Here is a 24,987-nt window from a genome sequence, read left to right on the forward strand (position 1 = left end):
GCTTCCCTTCCTTCCCCCACAGAACCCAGAGGAGAGCTTCCCTTCCTTCCCCCACAGAACCCAGGAGAGCTTCCCTTCTTTCCCCCACAGAACCCATAGGAGCTTCCCTTCCTTCCCCCACAGAACCCAGGAGAGCTTCCCTTCTTTCCCCCACAGAACGCAGAGGAGAGCTTCCCTTCTTTCCCCCACAGAACCCAGAGGAGAGCTTCCCTTCTTTCCCCCACAGAACCCAGAGGAGAGCTTCCCTTCTTTCCCCCACAGAACCCAGAGGAGAGCTTCCCTTCTTTCCCCCACAGAACCCAGAGGAGAGCTTCCATTCCTCCCCCTACAGAACCCAGAGGAGAGCTTCCCTTCTTTCTCACTTTTAAATCAATGCTTTATGCGCTGACAACCTTGTGATAAGTTTAGATCCAACACCAATAATACAACTTCCCACCTTTCATGCGTGTGTGTATCCTCTCCAGAGGATCTATGGTGACTCTACAGGGCCACCAGGGGCGGCGGTTGAACTTGGCCCAGACCAGATCTCCCTCCAAGTACTGCACTACTGGGAGGGGCTTCTTCTTTGGGCTGTTGGGCTGAACAAAAACAAAGACGTTACTACACGTATAGGATCATCCCTTTGACAGTTCAAAACTTTTTAGAATCTAAAATTCAAAATGTGAAACATGGTCGATCAGCATATAGTGTATACAAAATCTAAACGATAAAATAAATAAACGCAAATATAGGTTGTATTTACAATGATGTTAGTTTTTCACTGGTTGCCCTTTTCTTGTGGCAACAGGTCACAAATCTTGCTGCTGTGATGTCACACTGTGGTATTTCACCCAGTAGATATGGGAGTTTATCAAAATTGGGTTTGTTTTTGAATTCTTTGCGGATCTGTGTAATCTGAGGGAAATATGTGTCTCTAATATGGTCATACATTTGGCAGGAGGTTAGGAAGTGCAGCTCAGTTTCCACCTCATTTTGTGGGCAGTGTGTACATAGCCTGTCTTCTCCTGAGAGCCAGGCCTGCCTACGGCAGCCTTTCTCAATAGCAAGGCTATGCACACTGAGTCTGTACATAGTCAAAGCTTTTCTTAAGTTTGGGTCAGTCACAGGACCAAATAGCATTCTAGTTTACTATGTTTTTTTGTTAATTCTTTCCAATGTGTCAAGTAATTATCTTTTGTTTTTCTCATTAGGACAGCAACACTAATTGTGTTGTCCTGGGGCTCTGTGGGGTCTGTTTGTGTTTGTGAACAGAGCCCTGGACCAGCTTGCTTAGGGGACTCTTCTCCAGGTTAATCTCTCTGTAAGTGATGCCTTTGTTATGGAAGGTTTGGGAATCGCTTCCTATTAAGTGGTTGTAGAATTTAGCGTCTCTTTTCTGGATTTTGATAATTAGCTCCTTGTTTGGCTCCTTGACAAATACTGTTCCAGGAGATTACACAGTATTTACAGAACTGTAGATAACGATATCTTTTGAGAGCTACCCAGGATGCATCTGCCCCAAGGGTTATTATTATTATAATAATTATCAGTAAGAGAGGGAACTCACATTAGAGTTGGTTCCAACAGGTGAGATGAGACCATGGTCAAGTGTGTCTCCTGTCATCGCACTGTCACTGTCACTGTCAGAGTCCTGGTCCATACTCCAGCCATCCCCCATGGACATGTCAGGCAGGGCACTGGGGCTCAGAGTAGGGTCCAGTTCAGACAGACTCTTAGACATCAGGTTGAGAACAGAGGGTTTGTATGTGCTGTTATGGCCTAACCCTGAACCAGAGGTGGTGTTAGAGTCTCTGACCGTTCTGTCTCTGGCGGACTTAGAAGAGTGTTGTTGAAAAGGTACCAACTCTTCCTCCTCGTCGTCCTCATTCTCCCTGTCCCCACTGTCAAACAAGGTGGACTCGAAATGCAGGTATCCATTGGGGATGGGGGAGCAGCGCTCCAAACTATCAGAACTAACAGGAGAGAAACCGTTCTGATCCCGCATGGAATCCTCGCAGGGTTCTGTCTCCTCGTTACCAGTAGAGGGGGGCAGTCGGACCAGGGGTCCCCCTAAACTAGAGACTCCCACTGGGCTGTGAGAGTGTAAATGCTTCCTGGCGTTGAGATCCTTAGGCTGGGGCCCGGGTCCCAGATCAGACCCAGGTCTGTGTACCATAGTGGAGAGGTCCTGGAGTCTCAGCAGAGGACTGTAGCAGTGGGGCCTCTCCCTCTCTGCCTGGTTATACACATAGCTCGGTGCCTGTTTGAGGGAGGAGGTTGACAGTTGCATGGCCGCCGACAGTTGGTCTGTTGAACCATGCTTGGTGCTGCTGTTACACTGGTTTCCATAGGAAGTGCCAGAAACTGAGAGGCCATTGGGGGGCCTCAAATCTGGCTGGCCTGAGCTGTACACTGTGGCTGATGCTGAGCCTGAGCAGGCCCTTACAGCCCGTCTGTATGACCGATTCATGTTGTCATGGCTCCTTCCTGTCGTAGTAAAAGGAAATGCACATTAGGGTGGTCGAAGGTTACAAAAGGAGGCAAACAACCAGGTTTTTCTTATCCAGCTACAGTGTTGGTCAATTCATATGGTTCAGGCTCATTCACTGTTTGAAATTGCTACAATGTTACAAAACAAAACAAGTGTGAAAAAACGCAAGAATTTACATAAACCCTACTGCCTGTCTGTAAATAACAACTCACATTCCACGCGACAATAACAGAAATAAAGACTACCGCCATGCACCGCATAGCCGACACTAATAAGGCGACATTGCATGGCTTCCCCTCTGAAGGCCGTCCGTAGTGGCAGCAGAGAAGACAAAACGATCAGGAAAACACAGCGAGCGACCGGTGTGCTCTGCCCCGTTCACAAAATCGAATCATATCTACTCGTTCTGTTTTTGTTATCAAAATAGAACGATCGCAAACACACACAAAAATATAGAAGTGTGCAACATTGCTCACGCTGACAGCCTGCCTGACTGTAGGGGAGTCAATACAGTCAAAGACATCATACAGAATGGTTCACACAAATTGCCTACACAGAGCCTATAAACCGATATAGGAAGCTCCCATTCGAACTCACAAAGGGCGGTTCAAAACGTTTAAAAACATCGTCTGAATTTTAAAAAAAACGCAAGAATCTTACCATTTGGAGGTCGGTCACAATAACGCCAACTGCGGGTCTTTCAGATTGAGGCATGAAGCGTATGTTTTTTTCGATTTGTGAAAGCGGATCTGCACAATCCCAGCAGTAGTAGGCCAAGAAAGACCCACAGCTCTCATTCTCTCCCCTTCACCTCCTGTACTATCTCATCAGCGTCGGCCTTAACAAAACAGAGTCATCAATGGACAAAATATAATTAAAGCCTTCCATTTTAGTGCATCAAAAGTCAGTGTAGCCTATATCACCTTGGTCCCTAGCAATTACAATTTCATATTTACTACATGATTGTTTTGCGGGCTGTCGAATTGTGCCTCTGGTTATGTTAAAACAAACCCTGCTCGACTAACTGGCTGTGTTGGCGAGCAGAGCTGAGCAACCAATCCGCACAGCCACCCAACCCCCCGGCTGCGGAGCCGCGGATCACAGCTCACAGCACATCGGGCCGGGCACTCTCACCCTATCAGTCACTAGAGCACACTACTCTACAGTCACGCAGACAAGTCCAGGTGCACCATCTCAAATAAAAGCGGGGGCTATGATGTAGGCTACTATATCCCCTTATGTGTTTTAGCCAACATACATGAAACCCTCGGCTAGATAATATAAGACTATTTATTATGGGGTTATGTGAGGGGAAGGTATGTCACACTGATCAACCATTGCGCCGATGGTTTCCTTATCCCAACAAAGGCGTAACTTGTTTCCTCCATTTTGGATAGCAGAAAGATAGAGACGAATCTGTGGCCACAACAAATGCGGATCAATAGTTCGAATGTGCTCGACGGGAAAACAGCGCACACGGATGAGGCCTGGTCAAAGTTTTAAAATAGACTATGCGCCATATTGCCTGACAGCAGAGAAAATAGGTCATGGCGCGTCAAAAACATGTCGGCGGCAATAAACATGTCAATGGTGGGGGCAAAGCTCCAAATTGAGTCGAACCCCTTGACATCATGCTGTCAATGAGGTGCAATGTAATAGAATATTGTTATTTAGGCTAAATGCCTATCAGTTTTCCCCACGTATCCTGCAATAAATTCGCATTGAAATAACAACAGCAGCTTATAAGGAGAATGCGCCTTGCATAGTTGCCACACAAAAGGCTCGCCATACTTGCAGTGGTGGCCTACCGCAACTGTAATAAACTCGCTTTGCACAATGCATACAACTGCTACATCGAAATGACAGTTGTCAAATAGGCTACAGACATTATTTATAGCCAATTCTAATTAATCATATTACCTGATAGGCAAGCTTCTCTTCATTGATGACCAATCTGCCGATTTGTAACCTTGCGAAGCCGTCACTCTGGAGACGGTAGAGCGAAGAAAAGGCACATGCAATGTAAGGGGCCCAGACAATAAGAAAATTAGATTGGATTTTTTTCAAAGTGGCCCAATGTTTTTATGTTGAAATTATATGAAATGTCTTGTTCTTTTCTCCTCATTCAATATTGGTTTCTCAGCACTATGAGATTCACAATACAGGCCATATGTAATTCTAGGCCCATGTAATACACTATACCCATGTTTATGTACATATATCTCCTTAGAACAATTATAGGATGTGAATGTCAGGATTAAAACAGAATTCCTTATGTTTATCTTGAAGAATAGTTGGACATGCAATCAGTGTTTTATAAAGGTGGGGTCCACTGGCCCATAGTGGGCCCTGGACCCCATGATATAAGATGTACATAGGTCTTTGTCTGCACTTTACAAACACAATTGTCTATACTATTGTCAAAACACTATACACCCTTAAAATATTAGTCAAGACAATATGATCATTTTGGAATGACCATTTCATTATTTGGGGGGGGGGGGCTCATACATACATTACAATGTCGTTCCACATACTCCCAACACATAGCATTTTCTCTCTAAAATTAAAGCTCCTACTCAACAGCATAGCATCATTTCATTCTGGGTTTGCTTTTATCAAGTGATAAGTTACCGTGTAAGAACAAAGAACAATACATGACATTGAGAAGACAAAACTATTCATATTTACAAAGTGTTAGAAATAACCGTTGCTTTGTCGTCAAATATGTATTATGAGAGGTTTTCAGATGCACAGTTCAAACGAAATGACAGAAACTGTGTTATAACAATGTTATACCGCATTGAATCCAGTCCCATGTCTCACAATGCTGCATATAAACACAAATGAAATACATGTCATACCAGACAACACAAAAAGACACAAACACAGCCACATGCACTCTGGGAGAAGCTTAAGATTCACGTTTCGCTAGTTTGTTTTGTGTTGTTTTCTACTCCCAATGCATTTTTCAATGTGGAAAACATCAGAAGGACAAATAGACTACTAATAATAAAGCACATTATATCAGAGCATAACATAAACAGATGAAGAAAACAGATCAGGTATTTAAACGTTTAAAAAAAACAACAACAACCCTTCTCCAGACAGCTAGCATTTGAACAGATTATGACGAATAGTAGGATATTTCTCTCATTCCTGTTTAGCTAAAGTATATTGATTGTATTATATGTCTCATCATGCAATCTCTGTAAAATAAGATAAACGTATTGGGGAAAAAAGAGAGCAATTTCAGTCTTTGGAGAGGGACAGATTAAATGGTGACGATATCAGCAGAGTACAATGAAGAGAGGAGGAGCCATTCGTAGGTAGCCAGTGACAGACCTATCCAAAAGTCAACCCATATTTTGGCTACAGGAGTCCCTTCTGGTCATCAACACCCTTTAGGACAAGCACTCAAATATGATTTCCAGGCAATAGATAGAGACGCAGGCATAACTACTCGTTAGTTTCCTCCATTTTGCCAGTAGGCTCACGCAAGCCTCGTTTCTGCATCAGGGTGTAAGGGAAAGGTGCCACTTCGCAGCTGGCATAGTCCAGTTTCTTGGCTCCGCCGCCGCAGTTACTGAAGTCTAGTTTCTTGGTACCATCACAGCTCCCGTACTCCAGTTTCTTGAGCCGAGCCAGAGTCTTGATGCTACCAGGAGGCCTGCCAGGGCTAACCTTGTAGCCTGCCGCTTTGGTCGTACCCAGAGGCCTGCCGGGACTGGTCTTGAACCCCGCAGCTTTCGTGGTCCCCAACGGACGTCCAGTGCTTGTCCGGTAACCGGCTGACTTCGTGGTCCCCGAGGGTCTCCCTCTACGGCCGGATTTGACAACGCTTCCTTTCTTTTTCTTGGAGCTCTCTGGCCCAGTTGGAGCCTCACTGGGCCCTCGGATCCTCACGGTCTGAGCGTGGAACTCATTCTGGGTCTCTTGTTGCATTTGACACGGCATGGGTTTGTGCATGCCTTGTGGAAGAGTGGGTAGATTAGGGCGAGGCAGCTGTAGAGTAGGGGGTGGGGGCGAAGGGTAGAATTTGTTGGATTGCGAGCTACATAAGTCAAAGTGGCTGGTTGGGTGTTGACATTCCTCTGCAAGGCCACTCATGCAATAGTCATTGCTGCTGCTAGTGACTTGGTGCATCATTTTCTGTTGAGGGGTACACATGAAAGGTAAACAGGTTCAGCATTGGTATGTGTGACACAGAATTACGTGCATGCACATAAACACACACATACACGCACGCACGCGCACACATAAACAAAATAAAAAGCTAATTTGGTGATGCACATCACAACACCATGTGATAAATATGTTATAAAGTATCTATTCTATTTGCTAACATCTTGTTCAATTCGAACAGGCTATTGTGTTGCAAAACCATATCCGGTGCTAATGCAATATGAAACATACAGTAGTGTCTCGCTATTATGCGTTTACAAACCCAAAAATACAACAGCTGTATAATGAGGCAATGAGCGCTACTACAATGCAATACACAAATAAAACGGCTGCATTTGCAAGTACATTTTGAGAACATAAAAACGGGAAAATCACAAACCTAATTTGTAGACGGATCATGGAATGCAATGGGTTAAATATGAAACGGATAGATTTTCCATTCTTGACCGCCACAACATCATGATACAAACGGATGCATTCTAAGCCCTATATTCCATGGATATTGACGTGATCCTGGTTTACATTATGCGCCGGGTATTTCATCTTTATTTAATCTTCTAAAACAGATGTTTAACTGAGAAAGGTAGCCATTTTCGTCTGATTTTTTTTTTTTTTTTTTTTAAATAAAATAGGAGGGGATCAAAGCGCATGCGCACAGGACTTCAAGGAAACGTAGCCCTATAAAGGCATTCACAATAATAATAATATTAAAAAAACATGTAATCCTGCCATAATGCGATCAAAAATATAGAATATTATGCATTTCATTCGTAATCCTGGTTTTGAAATCGTGGACATTGTGTCCAGGAAATGGACGCAGATGTTTAAGCAACGGTCGTCACGAGTTACCACAGCCACAGTCATAAACCCCACCTATTTCTACAATTTATCTTCTTAAAATGTTAACCACATTGCTTAACATTAACCACATTGCTAACTTTATGCCTAACCCCAACCTTATATTGAGACCAAAAAGCGAATTTGTGTTTTCTTGAATTTCTACGATAATGGCAATTTGACTTTGTGGCTGTGGTAACTAGTGGAACCCTTTAGAAACAGATGTTTATGAACACTGTACATTCAGTAGGTGGTAGCATAACAATGATTAAAGTACAGGATTAAAAACTTGCTTAATCTACTAAACCGTGTAATCTAACTAAAATTGACCTGGCGTTAGTGGGAAAGCAATCTAATTTACAGAACTCGGATATGTTTTTTCCTGTGAAGTATCATACATTTGGACTGATCATATAAATTTAACGTAGGCTAATTAACTTGTGAAGTTTATTATGTAAACTTACTCAGAAACACTTTAATAAACTAGTATAGACCTACTATTTGTTGAATTTATCTCAGACTTTTACAGCCTACTGAACTCATAGAGTGCTACCCTGTCAAGATATCTTGTTGGGGTGGGTGACCCTTTGAATTTACAATGGCTAGCCCCAAGTCATTATATATTTTTTCTTGTGCTTTATTCTATTTGTCTCATGACTCCTGCGTACTTTGTTGACTATGAACTTGCTTGTTTACCCAACCGTGGGACAGACTATGTTTGTTCCCACACTCGGGACTCTGACTCTATTGGTTACACAGACTTCCCATCCTATTCTAATCACCTCTCGACGGCTTTGTATTCAGGTTAACGGATGAAATTGCTGTACAATATGATCTTGTTGCCATCTGATGCACATTCAAATGTCATAAATCAACACTGCAGAGCTCTCCCTGTCCTCTGCCGTGCAGTGATTGTATTACTACTGATGATATCTGGAAATGTGCATGTTCACCCTGGCCCATCTACTGTTGCTAGCCCCAATTCTGACTTGTGCACTGACTTCTGCTATCGTAAAAGCCTGGGTTTTCTGCACGTTAACACTAGAAGTTTATTACCTAAAATTGATCAATTGAAAGTGTGGGTTCACAGGTCCAATTTCGGGCCAGTAACCGAAAGGTTGACAGATTGAATACCCAAGCTGTTCTGCCCCTGAACAAGGCAGCGAACTCACTGTTCCTAGGCCGTCATTGTAAAAAACAATGTGTTCTTAACTGACTTGCCTGGTTAAATAAAGGTTAAATAAAAAATGTAATGACTGAGACGTGGTTAAGGTGTGTTTTGAACACTGATGTTAACCTTTCTGGTTATAACCTTTTTCAGTAAGACAGATCTTCCAAAGGTGGTGGAGTGGCAATCTTTACCAAGGATCATCTTCAGTGCTCGGTTGTCTCTACCAAGTCTGTCCCCAAACAATTTTGATTTGCTGGTTTTAAGCATTAAACTTTCAAACAGCTCTTTGTTGACTGTTTCTGGGTGCTACCACCATCAGCACTGGCCTGTACCCTACCTGCCCTAAGCTCTCTCCTGGCCCCTTACACTAAGTCTGAATTTGTCCTGCTAGGTGACCTAAACTGGGACAAAACCACCTGACCAAGTCCTAAAGCAATGGGACTCCCTAAATCTTTCTCAGATTATCACCAATCCCACAAGGTTTGACTCCAAACACCCAGAAAAGGCTACTCTTCTTGATGTTGTCCTCACAAATAATCCTGATAGGTATCAGTCTGGTGTTTTCTGTAATGACCTTAGTGATCACTGTTTGACAGCTTGTGTTCGTAATGGCTGCTCAGTGAAACAACCTGTTCTGATTTGTCATAGACGCTTGCTAAAAAACATCAATGAGCAAGCCTTCCTTCATGAACTGGCCTCTGTAAATTGTTATAGAATCCATCTTGATCCCCCTCTGTCAAAGACGCTTGGTCCTTCTTTTTTGATATTTTCAGTGGTATTGTTAACAAACACACCCCCATAAAGAAAATGAGAATTAAAAACAGGTTCAGCCCCTGGTTCGACTGTGATCTTGCAGAGCTACTCCACCTCAAGAATTGCATTTGGCGAAAGACTCGGCACATGCATACTCAGGCTGGCTGGCTCTCGTTCAGGCAAATGAAAAATAGGTGCACTCAGGCTATCCAGAAGGCCAAAGTTAGTTAAAGTTAGCAGATTTCTCTCTTGAGTCTAACACCAAGAAGTTCTGGAAAATGGTTCCCATTAACATTGTTCCACTACCCATTCATTCCCTATTGAGTCCATAGGACTTAGTTCCAGTTGATTATGCATAAGTAAAATAAAATAAAATCCCAAATGGCACCCTATTCCCTCAGCCTGGTCTCAGACATTTACATTTTGAACATTTAGCAGACACTCTTATCCAGAGCAACTTATAAGTGCAGTTAGGGTTACGTCCATTGCTTAAGGGCACATTGACAGATTGATCACCTATTCGGCTCGGGGATTCAAACCAGAGACCTTTCCGTTATTGGCCCAACACCCTTAACCGCTAGGCTACCTGCCCTACATAGGGCCCTGGTCAAACATAGTGCACTACATAGGGAATAGGGTGCCATTTGGGACGCAAGCCATGCCAATTCTTAGGTCTGATCTTGGTCAGTTTCTAGATCTTAGTCTCAGTAGACATGTACACATACTTGTTCCTGATGCTGACTGTCATTCCACCCAGGATGGAGGGGTGCGACTGGGCAGAGAGAGAACAGAAAAGACATTCAGACATGTAGCAGCATGTACAAACCAGCTCATAATCACTATATTGATCTCTTAATTTCGCAGACTTTATAGTGAGGATTTGAATCAGGGGTAATGGAAACGTAAGCCTAAAATGTCAACGTTTCCGATTCTGTAGGTGGACACTGATTCCATTATTCTTTCATCCACTGTGGCTTGTTATGTCTATTCAGTATTAGCTATTCATTAGCCTCCTCTGTGAGTTCCTAGTTCCTACCTTAGTCTCCAGCTTGAGCATCTCTGGCCAGGAAGACATTCAGAGCAACTCGCAGGTCTTTGAGGTTAGCAGCATCCAGAGGCTGAGAAAGATACACAGGATTAGGAAGATGTCAAATAAATTAAAATAATTCATCTGCAAATAATTACATTTTGTAAATGTAAACAACATAACAATTACATTTTAGTGTGGATTAATGTACATCTTGAGTTGGCTGATCTGGGATTAGATTAAATATGTGTAATGATGGAATGTGTGTGTGTGTGTGTGTGTCAGTTCCTACCTGTGTGGTGGTGACAGTACAGAGGACCTCTCCACGGTGAGCACTCATCATCTTGCTGAAGGCTGAGATGATGTCAGAGGTCAGCGTCAGACGGTCGTTATCAGCCATAACGTCTGAGGAATGAAAGTAAAGATATTCAATTCAATACAAATGTAGTTATCTCCTGTGATGGAACATTTTATGTTTGTGCTTATCTCATAACCTATTTTTGTGTTCATGCAAGTGACTGATTGAACGAATCCTCACTATCAGTATCTGCAATTTGGCAGTACGCCCAGAGCGAAAGGATATCTCAGTTTCAAGGTCTCAGCTTGGAGAGAAGAAGCCTCATGAGGTATTGGTCTGTCACATGCATGAACCAAATGTTAGTGATGTATTAATTATGAATGATGAATGAGCTAAATCATGCAAATATAACTTGTCTGTATATAAGAGAACTAACGGGACTGACCCGGTGGAGCTCCTGATCGACATCTGTACATGGTGCATTGAGTTGGTTGGAACCTCTCCAGCTTGCTGTTAATAAACAATGATTCATTTAAGATTGACTTTGAGTGTCCCTGTGTAGAATTTCCACAACACTACTTAGGGCAATTAATGTCAGGGCTACATCAGGGCCTCAGACACAGGCACATAAACAACACACAAGACAACTATTACACATTACGCGGTTATTACACACAACTTTTGTAACACCATCTTTCTTTCACCCGTCTGTCGAGACAGGTGACATAAAGCTGGCTACCCACTGAGGACGTTGATGATGATGGTCATGACATCAGTGAAGGTGTGCTCTTTGATACTGCGTTTAACATGGGGATTCACCATGATGCCAGATAGCTTGGGGTCCTTGACTAGGGCCTGGAGAAACAGAAATAAAGCCTGTTTAGTATAGCTATGGGGCAGTAGCTGGATACCAGGTCTGAAACCGGGTCATCTGAAAGAGAAAGGCATCCAGGTTCATGGGACAGATGACGGTCAGTGGTTCCCGTGTGTGTGTGTGTGTGTGTGTGTTGGAAATGAATGGGACTGATTTACAAACACTGATCAGCTCCTTATCCACTTGATCCGGTCTGCTGGCTGGCTGCTGAGAAGAGAGCAGAGGCATAGCGACCCTCAACTCCATACACCTGGATGGGAGAGATAAACAGGCTGCAGAGAGGGTAAAGCATTGCACCCATTAGAAGTTTCAGGATTATATTGAGATATTTTGCCTATTTTTGACTGTGACGGCTACATCTTTAGACTAGACGCCTGTGTTTGATAATATTGTTCTCAAGTCGTCAGTCGTCATTGCATAATTGTTGTGGAATGTTGAGCCCTTCCAGTAGCTTGTATGTCCTGCTTTGCTTACCGTGACCAGAAACTTGCCTGGTCAGCGAAGTGCTGAACTGACGGTCCTGCGAGAAGAGAGAGAGAGCATTGCTTGGATAAAACTGCCGTTGATTTAGCTTCCAGTGACAGCAAGTGAGAAACTAGGTGTAGAAACCCAGTAACTGTAGAAGTGTTGGTTGTTATCAGTGTGGGTGAGTAGTGAACTACAAGTAGTTCAACTAGTAATTTAACTACATTTTGCAGAAGCTTGGTGGTAGTTGAACCAAATTCAAATCTTGGTAGTGTTTTCAGTAGTGAATTACTTTTTTTTTTGCAATGTAATGGTGTAGCTAACTACTGGAGCTACACACTACTTTTTTTTGCTAAAATCAAATCAAATATGGGTGAAGTAGGCAAGATATTCATTTTTTTCTAGTGTTGTGCCGAAAATCTCCCCCCTGCCAGAATTCTCACACCCCTTCGAACGCGCACACACTCAAATCTTCATTGCTGCGACTTGCTTGGTAGTTGAGATTTCTGCTCTTCACTCCGTTGTCAGTTTAGTCTACATTTTACTGATCTTAGAAGCAGAAAGCATGTTTTATTTGTGTTTTTCAAGGCAGCTGTCAATAATCACGCTAGGCTGCGTTTAATTTCAGCAAGGCTTTCTGCTTCTAAGATCAGTGAAATGTAGAGGGGAGAATTCTGTCAGGGCTTTTTTTCGGGAACAACACTGGCATCCGACATAGTTGTCGTTTTTAAATAGGCTAAAATACACATTGTGTAAACATCCGACTCCTGAGCGATATGTTCTTGCAATTTGTAATCAATTACATTTTAGATTTAGATATGATCACTTTTGACTTATTGTTTGGATGCAGTGAACTACTTTTTCAAAGTAACTTATTGCAGTAAACTATATTTTTTCTTAAAGGTAGCTTAACTTCTTACAGTTTGAAGTAATTGACAGGTTAGTAAACTATATTTTCAGAGTGACTTCCCATCAAGCTTCATCATTCATTCAATTCATTTTCGTACTGCGTCTGTCAAAACCAATGACTGGTCAAAACACAAATAATCGTGGACGCGAACTGCATTCAGTGCCTATGTACCTAGGGTTTAGGTGAAGAGGTTCAGCTAACTATGTTATTTTACAACAGAAAATAAATGTTAAATACCTAATGTCTTACCTGATGTCATCCATGCCTGAATGTTGCTTCCATTTTCTCATGGTTAGTGGTATATGGAATCCTTGGGACGTCCATACCATAAACCTTAACCCATACACTTACCATAAACCTTACCTTAACCATTTTAAATGTCAACTTCAATAAGCTAACATCCTTGGGATGTACCAAGGATTCATTATTGCACAAACCATGATATCCCACTGCTGTCTGGGATGAAACTCAATGCGCATGCGTGTGTCATAAACCTGATGAGCCGCCTCAAATTCTGTATAGTTGTTCTTGAATCCAGCCAGTCCACTGTATTTATTCACTGTGAATGTACAGTAGTCCTAAAGCATTTGATTAGCAGTATATCTATTTACACTATTTTCCACAATATTCATGGAATTTATTTTGATAGGTTTATTATTTTGATACCGAGAGCACAATTTAGTTCCCATTCGTAACCACACGATGGCAGAAAAGCCCAGATTAAGGGGGCCAGTGAAGTCCATCGGACAAGTAAATGCAGCAAGACCAGGGTGGTTCGTTTATCTGACTCCGATGGGAGAAATTTTAATCGGGTGAAAAGTGAATGCATAGTTCTAGAACTGTGCTGCCTCACGAACGTGAGCCAGGTAGGTGCCCAGCTCTGGCCTGAGAAGTCGGCTCAAAACAAAAGTGACGAAACTACTCGCCCGAGTGGCGCAGCGGTCAAAGGCACTGCATCTCAGTGGGGTGTCAATGCAAACTCTGGTTCGATCCCGGGGTGTGTCACAGCCGGTCGTGAGCGGGAATACCATTGAGCGGCGCACTATTTGCCCAGCGTTGTTCGGGTTAGGCGGTGAAGGCCGTTATTGTAAAACAAGTCTTAACTAACTTGCCTAGTTAAATAAATGTGATGAGTAGGATTCTGCGTTTCCACATGCAAAGGTGATAAAAAAAGCTTTCCAATCCTAGTTTGAAAATTCTAACATTTATTTTATGGAAAATAAATAAATGTTTCTGGACGATTCTGGGCGCTCCTCCCGATAACGTCAGACCATTGCCCGGATCAGTGTAATAGAACTCCCTCATTGATTGTCGCTCGGGAAAGAAGCTGGGTTGGGTCCACGGAATTTCATACAGAGACAGTTTTCTGCAACTGCACCACGCATTTCTTTAGCTTTTTCATATTTACATACGCTTGAGGTACATGCATCGCTTATTTTTAACAAGTAGTTAGCTAGTGCCGATGGTTTGAACCAATTTAAAACAGTCTGTAACCTAGCAAGATCGTGCATTCATTTTCGTCGAAAGCAAAACGAGTGCGAATGACGAGAACGCATTAGCTAAACTAGTTTTCAATAGGTTTTCAACCTAACTAGCAAGCTGAAATATAACCAGACATGGACGACAAGTCATTCACTAAGGAATTGGATGGGTGGATTGAGCAACTCGGCGAATGCAAGCAGCTCTCGGAAAACCAAGTGAAAGCCCTTTGCGAGAAGGTAATTTTAGCCTATTTAATTTGTGTGATCTTGCATGCCCTTAGCTAAGCTAGTTTGCCGGCTATGTTAGACAGCGAGCATTAGCTAACTGTTAAACAACTGTTTTAATTTGATCATTGGTCCGAGCACGGTAAATTTCTCCACCGACTGTTGTATGCTCAGGCGAGTTACATTATTCTGAAAATGGCGGCGGGGCTGCATATTGCCATTGCATTCACTTTGGAGTTGTCAGACATACATTGGCAGTACCGTAGTTTACTTGCAGGATTTAAGGAGCATTGATTATATTTTTTTATTAATGTTTTTTAAAATGTCAGTTTGATATTCTTGCTGTTCTTACATTCCGCTCTGACTCGTTACAGTTTAATTCCAAAATGTGCCGCTTGGGTATCAGCCACTAAAGCTAAGGATCGGACTCTTGATTTTTAATTTTCGTCCTAAAATGACATACCGAAATGTAACTGCCTGTAGCTCAGGACCTTGATGCAATGATATGCATATTCTTGATACCATTTGAAAGGAAACACTTTGAAGTTTGTGGGAGAGTATAATAATATAGGAGAGTATAATAATATAGGAGAGTATAATAATATAGGAGAGTATAATAATATAGGAGAGTATAATAATATAGGAGAGTATAATAATATAGGAGAGTATAATAATATAGGAGAGTATCACATTAGATCTGGTAAAAGATAATACAAAGAAAAAACATGCGTGTTTTGTTCCATCTTTTCAAATGCAAGAGAAAAGCCACTGTATTTATTCCAGTTTTGGCGCAATTTACATTTTGGCTACTAGATGGGAGCAGTGTATGTGCCTCATTTTATACTGATCCAATGAACCATTGCATTTCTCTTCAAAATGTTGAATCAATTCTGCCCAAATGTACCATATTGGTTTATTGATACATTTTCAAGTTTGTAACTGTGCACTCTCCTCAAACAATAGCATGGGATTATTTCACTGTAATAGTTACTGTAAATTGGAGAGTGCAATTTAGATTAACAAGAAGTTAAGCTTTCTGCCCATGTCCTGGGAAATGTTCACGTTACTTACAACCTCATGCTAATCACATTAGCAGACGTTAGCTCAACCTTCCCGAGGTGGGGGGGGGGGTGTCACCGAATCCGTAGAGGTTAAATACTTAAACAAGAAATAACATCCGAACTCTCGCTCTGTATCCCAGATTTCACCCATCCTCTAACTAAATCCCTAAACCCAAACTCTTTTCTCATCTCCTCCTCCTTTCCAGGCCAAAGAGATCCTGACGAAGGAGTCTAATGTGCAGGAGGTGAGATGTCCGGTCACCGTGTGCGGAGATGTCCACGGACAGTTCCATGACTTGGTGGAGCTGTTTAAAATCGGAGGGAAGTCTCCGGACACCAACTACCTCTTCATGGGAGACTATGTGGACAGGGGCTACTACTCTGTAGAGACAGTCAGCCTCCTGGTATCTCTCAAGGTAAACAGCCAAATGTTTTAGAGCAGGGATGTGCAATTTTAATAAGGCCCCCCCCCCAAAAAAAAAAAAAAAAAATCAAATTTCACCACAAGGGGCCGCAGTGGCCTTGACTGACGACACAAACGGAATTATTTCGCTGCCATAATTAAAATCGCTTGTGGTGAGGTCAAAATGAGAAGTGTTGTATAAAACTTAAGTAATCAGCGATTGGATCCTCTCTAACCAATCAGTCGCAAAACCAATGATATATTTTCAAACCTCCACTTTACCCACTTGTGTTCTGGCAACAACCCATCGGTTTCTGGGACCAATTAGAACAGTTAGAATGTTTTGTCCGTTCTAGAAATCGTTGTAGAGGTACTCTGACCCATTGCAGAGGAAAACTCCGTGGGCATAGCGTTTGGGTAGCCAGGCAAGCAGTAGTTTGCAGGTCTGCATATACCCACATCCATAGCCACACATGCGGTCAGAGTCGGCCCTAGCCTTTCAGAGACCCTAAGTAACATGTTGCGAGAAACTTTTCCGCGGCTCCCCTCTTGACAATGGAGAGACATTTCCTGCAATTCTCCACTATACGTGTAGAGAAAATGTTGCCGTTTTCAATTAAGTTTGCTGAAATTCTACACATTTTGCCATGGGGTGGAGAGAAGATTTAGCAATTTTATAATTTCATGCAATTCTATTCAGTATGCCATGAGGCAGAGAGAATCATTAGCAGTTTTGCAGCTAACTTCCTGCAAATCTACAAATTTTGCCATAGGGTGGACAGAAATGTTTGCAGTTTTCGATATATCGGAGTGATAGTGACCAACAAAATCAATGTTACCCGTCGGTAATTCTACCGTGATTATTGCAAGTTTAGATAGCTGGCTAGGCTAACTTACCGATCAACATTTTTAGCTGACGTGGGTTAATTGAGTGACTGTCAGTGACTGTTAGGGAACTAGAGAGAAACTGCTGATGTACAGCCATATTTTGAAATTGCGTCTTGTATTCTCCCATTTGTAATTCTCAACAGTAAGTTCAGACCCCGATTTGAGGTCCTAAAAAAAGAAAATGTATTTACATTTAATTGGGGGGGTTGATCCGCTGGCTAACAAAATGCCCGTAGGCCGCAAGCTTCCCATCCCTGTGTTCGTGTACTCTGAAGTAGCTTTGGCCGATTCCTCTCTGATATTGCTTAATTATTTTATTTTGCGCGTGGAAAAACAGCAACAAGGTTAAACTCAAAACGGCTAGAGGAGGTCAGTAGGTTTACATGGAGGACAGGACAGCCTACTGATATATAACACGGGAATAGATTTATTGCTGCTACTGTAAATGTCATGATCGACCTTAAACTATCTCTGGGTTGACTCAAACACAGAATGTGCAGTCGCTGTGAATGTAATGTGTGTTATGCACTTGTTGTCCCATCCAGAGATGTGTTAATAATTCCAGTTTTTCAGGTGAGGTACCGTGAGCGAATCACAATCCTCCGAGGGAACCACGAGAGCAGACAGATCACCCAGGTGTACGGCTTCTACGACGAGTGTTTAAGGAAATACGGAAACGCCAACGTCTGGAAGTACTTCACAGACTTATTCGACTACCTGCCCCTGACTGCCCTGGTAGATAACCAGGTGAGATATTAGTTGTTACAGGTGCATTATGCAGAAATGGCTCTGTCATTTCCTGGTTGCTAAAATTATAGTATTTTTGCCTAATTTCAGTTTATTTGACAAAACCAGCAGTCGTTGTGTAGAGAATCATTGTACCGTCTAATCCACTGTGAAATATATTTTACATAAATGTTTTATTTTCAGCTATTTGATGCTGGTGTACAAAACTAAAGTAAAAAAAAAAATGTATTTAACCTTTATTTAACTAGGCAAGTCGGTTAGGAACAAATTCTTATTTTACAATGACAGCCAAACCCGGACGACGCTGGGCCAATTGTGCACCGCCCGATGTGACTCCCAATCCCGGCCGTTCAGTAGTAAAAGACACTAAAGCGAAACTTAAGTTCAGGAAGAGTAGAAATTGAGCACATAGAACAGATCTACCACTTCTTCGACTTGGTTTCAGTGAGATCTATAACTCACGTTTCTATGTGAATTAGGGTCGGGTCGCCCAAGAAGTTATGTTGCAGCTTTAATGTATCACATATTTACTTATTAGTGGAAGTATTACACAAGTGTCTTTGTTTGGGTCCTTGAAGAGTTCTATATAAAACTCCTGTATTATTAGTATCACTGTTATGAAGGAGAGAGGAGATTCAGCAACACTTGGGAGGACGACAACATTCAATAAAAAAAAAGCTTATTTGTTGCAAAAAGTAGAACCAACGCTTTTCCGACGAAGGCCAGAAGCCAAAACGTGTTGGTTCTACTTTTTGCAATAAATACGTTTTTTTTTTTTAAAAAAAAAACATTTTTTAATTGAATTCTATTGTCCTCCCACGTGGAGCTGAATCTCCTCCTTCAGTTTGCTCTTCAATTGAAAATCGAGGTAGTGGCAGTGGACTCTGTACCACTATATGTTATTACATAGCCATACAATTTAGCAGCCATGTGCTGTTCAGTACAGGTCTTAAAAGTAATTGTGACATAACACAATGTTCACATGCGTCTGTTACTGATTTAGTTTTTAACAGTAACACAATTTATTTTGTATTTAATTATTTATTTCACCTTTATTTAACCAGGTATGCTAGTTGAGAGCGAGTTCTCATTTACAACTGCGACCTGGCCAAGATGTTTTAGATGGAAATGTAAACCTAAATGATTGCTTTGTTCTACCAATTACAACATGTTTTAAATGGAAATGTCCTGACCTGTTGTTCCTCTGCAGATCTTCTGTCTCCACGGTGGACTGTCCCCCTCTATAGACACACTGGAACACATCAGAGCGCTGGATCGCTTACAGGAAGTTCCTCATGAGGTCAGCTCACTTCCACGTTCCTAGAAACGACGTCCAATCCTCATACTACCATGCTAGTTAGAATACATGCCGAATATTTAGTTTCATAGTATTGACTCACTTGACTTAAACCTCTTGGTCCCCATTGGGAGCATAGGGGAGTCCACCATGCTCTCCACCTCGCTCACTTCTGTGTGAGGGCTTTTGCCTCTGGCCAGGAGACCCCTGTTTTGTTCATGTTGAGTGAAGCGTCTCCAGTTGTTTAGCGTGTCACAGTATGCCAGTGTGGGTATTGATCCACTGGAGTCTGTAAGCCCTGACCGTTGTTTATCAGAGGGTTAATCTGTAAACCATCCAACCAGTCACTACTCATCTCCGTTGTCGTATGCACAGACAAAACGCCTTCGATGACATCACATCGTGCGGTGACGCTCCAAGTGTTGTAGCCTGACCTCGCCAATATGGCCACCTTATTTACATAATGTAGTGTTCACAGTATTGTTGAATTTAATAACATGGCCACCGTCTCCCTCCCCCAGGGTCCGATGTGTGACCTGCTGTGGTCAGACCCCGATGACCGTGGCGGCTGGGGCATCTCTCCCCGCGGTGCCGGCTACACCTTTGGACAGGACATCTCAGAGACCTTCAACCATGCTAACGGACTCACCCTGGTCTCCAGAGCTCACCAGCTGGTCATGGAGGTACATTGGCATGTTTCATCCTCTAAGGACATGATGTACACCAGTTAGCCTGATGAGGGATGGGCCGTGGTCAGAGTCACTGCTACGTTTAAACAGACAAACCAGTGTGCTGGTATTCTCCTGTTTCTTCATAATGAAATGTGACAATATACCCAATCCCTTCAGTACATGGTCATTTATCAAGCCGTGCGTTCAAAGATCCACAGCATAACTGTTTTGACTATCCTTGTCCTAAGATGTCCATACTTATTTAAAATTCTGCGAATTATATATATTTTTTTTAACCAAAATGTTTACTTTGTCCTGTTTGCATGATGTAATGTGTTAGTTTTGCAAGACTTGCACTTTGTGTCTTGTTCCTAGATTTCCTGAATGTTTGTTTTTGACAGGGTTATAACTGGTGCCATGATGTACCTCTGGTTTCCTGAGTGTTTGTTTTTGACAGGGTTATAACTGGTGCCATGACCGTAACGTAGTGACTATCTTCAGTGCACCCAATTACTGCTATCGCTGTGGAAACCAGGCCGCCATCATGGAGCTGGATGATACACTCAAGTACTCCTTGTAAGTATTCACTCCAGAATGTGTTAACTTAAAAAAATGTACGAATTCACTTCAGAATAAAATCCCAGTTAAAAATGCTTTTACTTGTAGCTTTATTGTAAAACTCCAAACATTGGAAATTGTTATGAGTGTATATAAAGGACTTAGGAAGCTTCCTTGTCTTGAAATGGAACAAACCCTCTAATTTAGATCTAAAATGGCTCCAAGGTGTCATATCAGATATAAAAGTGACTGTCTTTGTTTCCGGTCCAGCCTTCAGTTTGACCCCGCCCCTCGCAGAGGAGAGCCCCATGTGACTCGCCGTACTCCTGACTACTTCCTGTAAAAGATTGCAATGCGTGTAAAGCAGTAGAATCTTCTTAGTCAATGTGAAGGAGAAGGTGGGGAAAAGGGAGCAACCGACCATCGGTATAGAGTTGTGACAAATTCAGCATCCATGGACCAAAATGTGTGCCATAATTTCACAATGCAAAAATGGTGAGGGGGGGGAATTCTGATTCAACTTTAAAGAAGACCACACAGCCTACACCCACCACAGTCCACTTCCTACTCTCTCTCTCTGCATGTTGTATTTATGTCTCTGAAAAGGATTCTTCATTATAAAGACTACAATATATATGTATAGTTAAAAGGGTGCCATTTTGGAAGGAGCCAGACTCACAGTACCTGCTGGTTTTGTCAGGTAAAATATCTGCTTTGAATGAATGCATCTGCTGAGATGAATGCTTAAATGTAACCCTTGTGTTAGGAGCGTAATTAAGATATAGAATGGTTTGCCAGAACTAAACTCGGCATGGCCTCAAACTGGACGTTTGCGGTAAACATGATATGTTGTGACATTGTTTCAAACAGAAATTCAATGGCTTTTTTTTGTGTGTGTGAATTTAAATCACTTGTTTTCAGGGTTGGGTGGAATTTAATTCTTTGTTTGCACTTTTGTATTTAATTTTTTATCACATGACACTGACAAACTACAGCATTCTGTTTTATATTTCACCCCCAGAAAATAGTTTCTGTCACTCACCAGTCACTGTGACTGACATCTATTTCAGTTAGGAAACATGTACAAAATTATATCCCTTGTTATACACTGAACAAAAATATAAACGCAACATATGTTAAGTGCTGGTCCCATGTTTCATGAGCTGAAATAAAATGTCCCAGAAATGTTCCATATGCACAAAAACCTTCTCAAATGTTGTGCACATTTTGTCCAAGGTTGAGATAACCCATCCACCTGACAGGTGTGGCATATTAAACAGCATGATCATTACAGATGCACTTTGTGCTCGGGACAAACGGCCACAGTTATGTCATAACACAATGCCACAGATGTCTCAAGTTTTGAGTGCGTGTGCATTTGGCATGATGAATGCAGGAATGTCCACTTCTCTGCCGTAAACTGCCTCAGAGAATTTGGCAGTACGTCCAACCGGCCTTGTTACCGCGCCAATCCAGGCCTTCCGCATCCGGCTTCTTCACCTGCGGGATTGTCAGGGAGGGGTGCTGAGGATTTCTGTCTGTAATCACTTTTGTGGGGAAAACATCCTGATAGGCTGAGCCTGGCTCCCAAGTGGGTGGACCTATGCCCTCGCAGGTCCAATCATGGCTGCATCCCCGAACAGTCGTGAGATCCATAGATTAGGGCCTAATTAATTATTTCAATTGACTGATTTCCTTATGAACTGTAACTCAGCAAAATCTTTAAAATTGTTGCATGTTGCCTTTATATTTTTTGTTTAGTAGATACGTCTCTGCTATACAATAAAGATTGAAGTTGCTCCTTTGCTTTGTCCTGTGTGGTTTAATTTCCCAATTTACAGGCATTCTTTTTGATCTAACTTCCGCATGGCTGAAAATGTGACCTTCGACTCTCAGAAGTTGTCCCTTGATCCCTAGTTTTTATTTTATTTAACTAGGCAGGTCACTTAACAACAAATTCTCATTTACAATGATGGCCTACTCCGGCCAAACCCAGACGACGCTGGGCCAATTTGTGCGCCGCCCTATTGGACTCACAATCACGGCTGGATGTGATACAGCCTGCCTTATGAACCAGGTTCGGCAGTGTCCTATGCCACTTAGGAGTCCCTAGGAATGCAGGGGAAGAGAATACATGTGTATTTGAACAGGACCCAGATTCTGTCATGCAAAATTGTCTGCCCTGTGATGTTGCACTAATTTGTATAATTGTGCTTTCAAGACAACTGGGATCTCGGTTGTCCAAACTCCAGTCCAGTTGGTGGTAATGCATCTTAAAGTTGGTTGCCAACCGCCATATAAAGTCCAAAGAAGAACCCTGGAGGAGGAGAAATTACTAGAAACAAACTCACTTGACCCTTTTATCTGTGTATTAATAAATCAAATGTTTTACTGCTTTTTGACCTGTCCTCAAATTAATATAGTTGGTTCAGAGTTCGTTTTGATATTTCAACCTGCATGTCCTGATCGCGTCTGGTGTGGGTGGACAAAATCAACATGCACGTGAGGTGGACACACGTGCGCGAAAGGTCTGGTCAGCATGTAATGTCACTTCTAAAGAGGATGAGTCATAATACATATCAAACCTAGCATTCAAACAAGTAAATGGTTCCAATTGTTTTTCCACCATTCATTTTTCCCATAGGGGATTTTAGAATCACCTCAAATAAGGACTGCGTTACATGTAGGCTTACCCTGGGGTGATGTTTTGATAACTGTAAATATATGTAGGACAAGGTGACTTATCAACAAATATCAATATTTTCGCCTGTATTTACCCCTCAACAAATTAAACGCTAATGTGGCTATCATAAAGAACTACAAATACCATGATGATCTGGATGAGACTGCGAATCGAGGCAAAGGCAATAATCTCTGGATTCTAATGTTAGCTAAATTTAGTCATTAATAAATTGGCTACATTTCCTTAAATGAACAATTATTAACTGTCATGTGCAAGTTTTAAATTGGCACAATACCTGTTAACAAAGATGTTAGCTAGAGATGATGTGCAGGAGCTTGCAGGGATTTGTTGTTTAGCATGATGTCTACTTTCATGCTAATTAGCATTTTCGAATCTGAGAGTACATACAGCCGAATATACTGATAAAAGTCACCTTGTCCGAGAGAGATTTATACGGTTATCAAAACGGGACACCAGGATAAGCCTTTACGAAACACAGCCCTTATTTGAAGTGTTTCTAAAATTCTAATTTCCTTGTTTGGCCGCTAGGTTTATGGGTATCGTGACACCTCCACTCTGAGGCTCTATTACAAATGACTAACCAGCTGATGCTTTGTTCTACTTCTGAGTGAGAATGAGTCACATGTACTCCCAAAACGGACCACTAGATGGCAGTACAGTTGCACTACCCTTACACTATAGTCCAATCTCCAGGAGATAGGCCTACAATTTGAATCGCTGTAAAGATCGGTGGATACATTACAATGTCGATAGGTTTATTAGAGGGCATTTTACATATGATTGATAATGTTAGTTCATGTTTCTCTATGGTTCCATTTCATTTGTATTTTGTAAAATCGAAGGTCCAGTGTACAGCAGCCTACAACTGATTTACAACTGCACAATCCATTAGCTATGAGTTAAAAGAGCTGACTATTGCAAAGCCAGCTTTCCTTCCGCTGCCCTTGAAGTTGAACATTACCCCCCGCCCCGCCCCCCCATTTTCCGAGCCAAAAGTGAAACATTCATGGCAATTTCACTTACAAGCCAAGTTATATAAACTACCATGCACTCTAGCATACCGTATCAGACCGTTATGGGCCGTATAAAGATGCGTTTAGACAGGCAGCCCAACTTTGCCTCGATTGATCATTTTTTTCACTCGTTTGTATTTTGACCAATCAATATCAGCTCTGTGAAAAGAGCTGATGTGAAATGATCTGATGTGATTGGTCAAAAGGCCAATTTGTGGAACAAATATCAGAAATGGGCTACCTGTGTAAACGCAGCATGAGAGCTTTTTTTGTTGGCTTTGTAATGTTTCCTCTTCTACGAAGGAGCAAGCCACAGTCTTGTGTCAGTGCACTTTTATATGGCTTCAAATATAGGAAGGCTATTGATGATGTGTTTAACGCAGTGATTCTGCTTCTGATATTCTCTAAAGCAAGTTTATGGAGACAGGCCTAAACAATTCAAAGGGGAAAAGGCGAATGGACTTTCAAAGTTATATTGTATTATTGTCATCAAAAGTATAAATGCAACAATTTCAAAGATTTTGGTTAGTTACAGAGTAGCAGACAGAAGTAACCTAAAAAATAATTTGCTAATAAAAGTCCTTGTCTGAGGAAGAAAAGTGTTAGTTGCCATTAACTTTTAATTTATGATAAACCTGGCCATGAACATGTTTGGGGCTAGATAAAGAATATATTATATTTCTATGATTTGGACTCCCGTAAAAATCTAGATAGTTATATTATTTTGGTCTGCTTATTTACATGTATTTAATGTTGGGATTTTATTGTGAAAGGAACTTTGTGCGCCTCTGCTGTGCATCTATTGGTGCTGAGTAGCCGATGCATACTTGTCAAATTAGCTTCGTTGAACGAGCTCGCTGTTCAGGGACGTCTCTGGCAGAAGACTGCTGTGATCGTGGCAGACGAGGACCGGAGCTTAGTAAGTGGCTGGATACCCTTTAAAACACAT

General features: G+C 41.9%; 3 protein-coding genes, 1 long non-coding RNA gene and 1 pseudogene across 7 annotated transcripts in view; 2 read left to right on the forward strand and 3 right to left on the reverse strand.

Moving 5' to 3' along the window:
• Window positions 1–4,956, reverse strand: part of LOC135545497 (histone-lysine N-methyltransferase NSD2-like) — a 35,226-nt gene extending 30,270 nt beyond the window's left edge. Inside the window, 4 exon segments of the mRNA XM_064973132.1 lie at window positions 437–578; window positions 1,547–2,466; window positions 3,131–3,308; window positions 4,391–4,956. Coding sequence (XP_064829204.1) covers window positions 437–578; window positions 1,547–2,449 — 1,045 coding nt within the window. The 5' untranslated portion in view covers window positions 2,450–2,466; window positions 3,131–3,308; window positions 4,391–4,956.
• A 106-nt stretch (window positions 4,957–5,062) lies between these two features.
• On the reverse strand, window positions 5,063–10,825 carry LOC135545495 (UPF0461 protein C5orf24 homolog). Of its 2 annotated transcripts, XM_064973131.1 has the most exons (4): window positions 10,736–10,825; window positions 10,453–10,534; window positions 10,142–10,188; window positions 5,063–6,622 (listed from the first exon to the last, which is right to left on the reverse strand). In XM_064973131.1, exon 4 carries the CDS (start codon window positions 6,617–6,619, stop codon window positions 5,930–5,932), a length of 690 nt encoding a protein of 229 aa, XP_064829203.1. In that variant the 5' UTR covers window positions 6,620–6,622; window positions 10,142–10,188; window positions 10,453–10,534; window positions 10,736–10,825; the 3' UTR covers window positions 5,063–5,929. The 2 variants fall into 2 exon arrangements, with proteins under 2 accessions (XP_064829203.1, XP_064829202.1); XM_064973130.1 differs by lacking the exons at window positions 10,142–10,188; window positions 10,453–10,534; window positions 10,736–10,825 and adding an exon at window positions 7,035–7,287.
• A 663-nt stretch (window positions 10,826–11,488) lies between these two features.
• Window positions 11,489–19,077, reverse strand: LOC135545498 (uncharacterized). Of its 2 annotated transcripts, XR_010456471.1 has the most exons (4): window positions 13,240–14,231; window positions 12,090–12,135; window positions 11,774–11,865; window positions 11,489–11,596 (listed from the first exon to the last, which is right to left on the reverse strand). It is a non-coding gene; the product is annotated as an uncharacterized LOC135545498 (long non-coding RNA). The 2 variants fall into 2 exon arrangements; XR_010456470.1 differs by lacking the exon at window positions 13,240–14,231 and adding an exon at window positions 18,989–19,077 and having other exon boundaries at window positions 11,489–11,865.
• On the forward strand, window positions 14,273–22,125 carry LOC135545494 (serine/threonine-protein phosphatase 2A catalytic subunit alpha isoform-like). 2 transcript variants are annotated; one of them, XM_064973128.1, is made up of 7 exons: window positions 14,274–14,708; window positions 15,964–16,173; window positions 17,622–17,795; window positions 19,006–19,095; window positions 19,614–19,775; window positions 20,221–20,339; window positions 20,592–22,125. In XM_064973128.1, the coding sequence occupies exons 1-7, from the start codon at window positions 14,607–14,609 to the stop codon at window positions 20,662–20,664; spliced, it is 930 nt and encodes a 309-aa protein (XP_064829200.1). In that variant the 5' UTR covers window positions 14,274–14,606; the 3' UTR covers window positions 20,665–22,125. The 2 variants fall into 2 exon arrangements, with proteins under 2 accessions (XP_064829201.1, XP_064829200.1); XM_064973129.1 differs by lacking the exon at window positions 20,592–22,125 and having other exon boundaries at window positions 14,273–14,708; window positions 20,165–20,236.
• A 2,845-nt stretch (window positions 22,126–24,970) lies between these two features.
• Window positions 24,971–24,987, forward strand: part of LOC135545403 (sideroflexin-1-like) — a 36,277-nt pseudogene continuing 36,260 nt past the window's right edge.

The sequence above is a fragment of the Oncorhynchus masou genome, chromosome 9 (genome assembly GCF_036934945.1).
Source record: "Oncorhynchus masou masou isolate Uvic2021 chromosome 9, UVic_Omas_1.1, whole genome shotgun sequence".
NCBI lineage: Eukaryota > Metazoa > Chordata > Actinopteri > Salmoniformes > Salmonidae > Oncorhynchus > Oncorhynchus masou.

Coding starts and splice junctions, on each gene's coding strand:
- LOC135545495 (XM_064973131.1), bottom strand. CDS start 6,619: ATGATGCACCAAGTCACTAGCAGCAGCAATGACTATTGCATGAGTGGC.
- LOC135545494 (XM_064973128.1), top strand. CDS start 14,607: ATGGACGACAAGTCATTCACTAAGGAATTGGATGGGTGGATTGAGCAA. Junction 16,174..17,621: donor GCCTCCTGGTATCTCTCAAG/GTAAACAGCCAA, acceptor CCAGTTTTTCAG/GTGAGGTACCGTGAGCGAAT. Junction 19,776..20,220: donor CTCACCAGCTGGTCATGGAG/GTACATTGGCAT, acceptor TGTTTTTGACAG/GGTTATAACTGGTGCCATGA.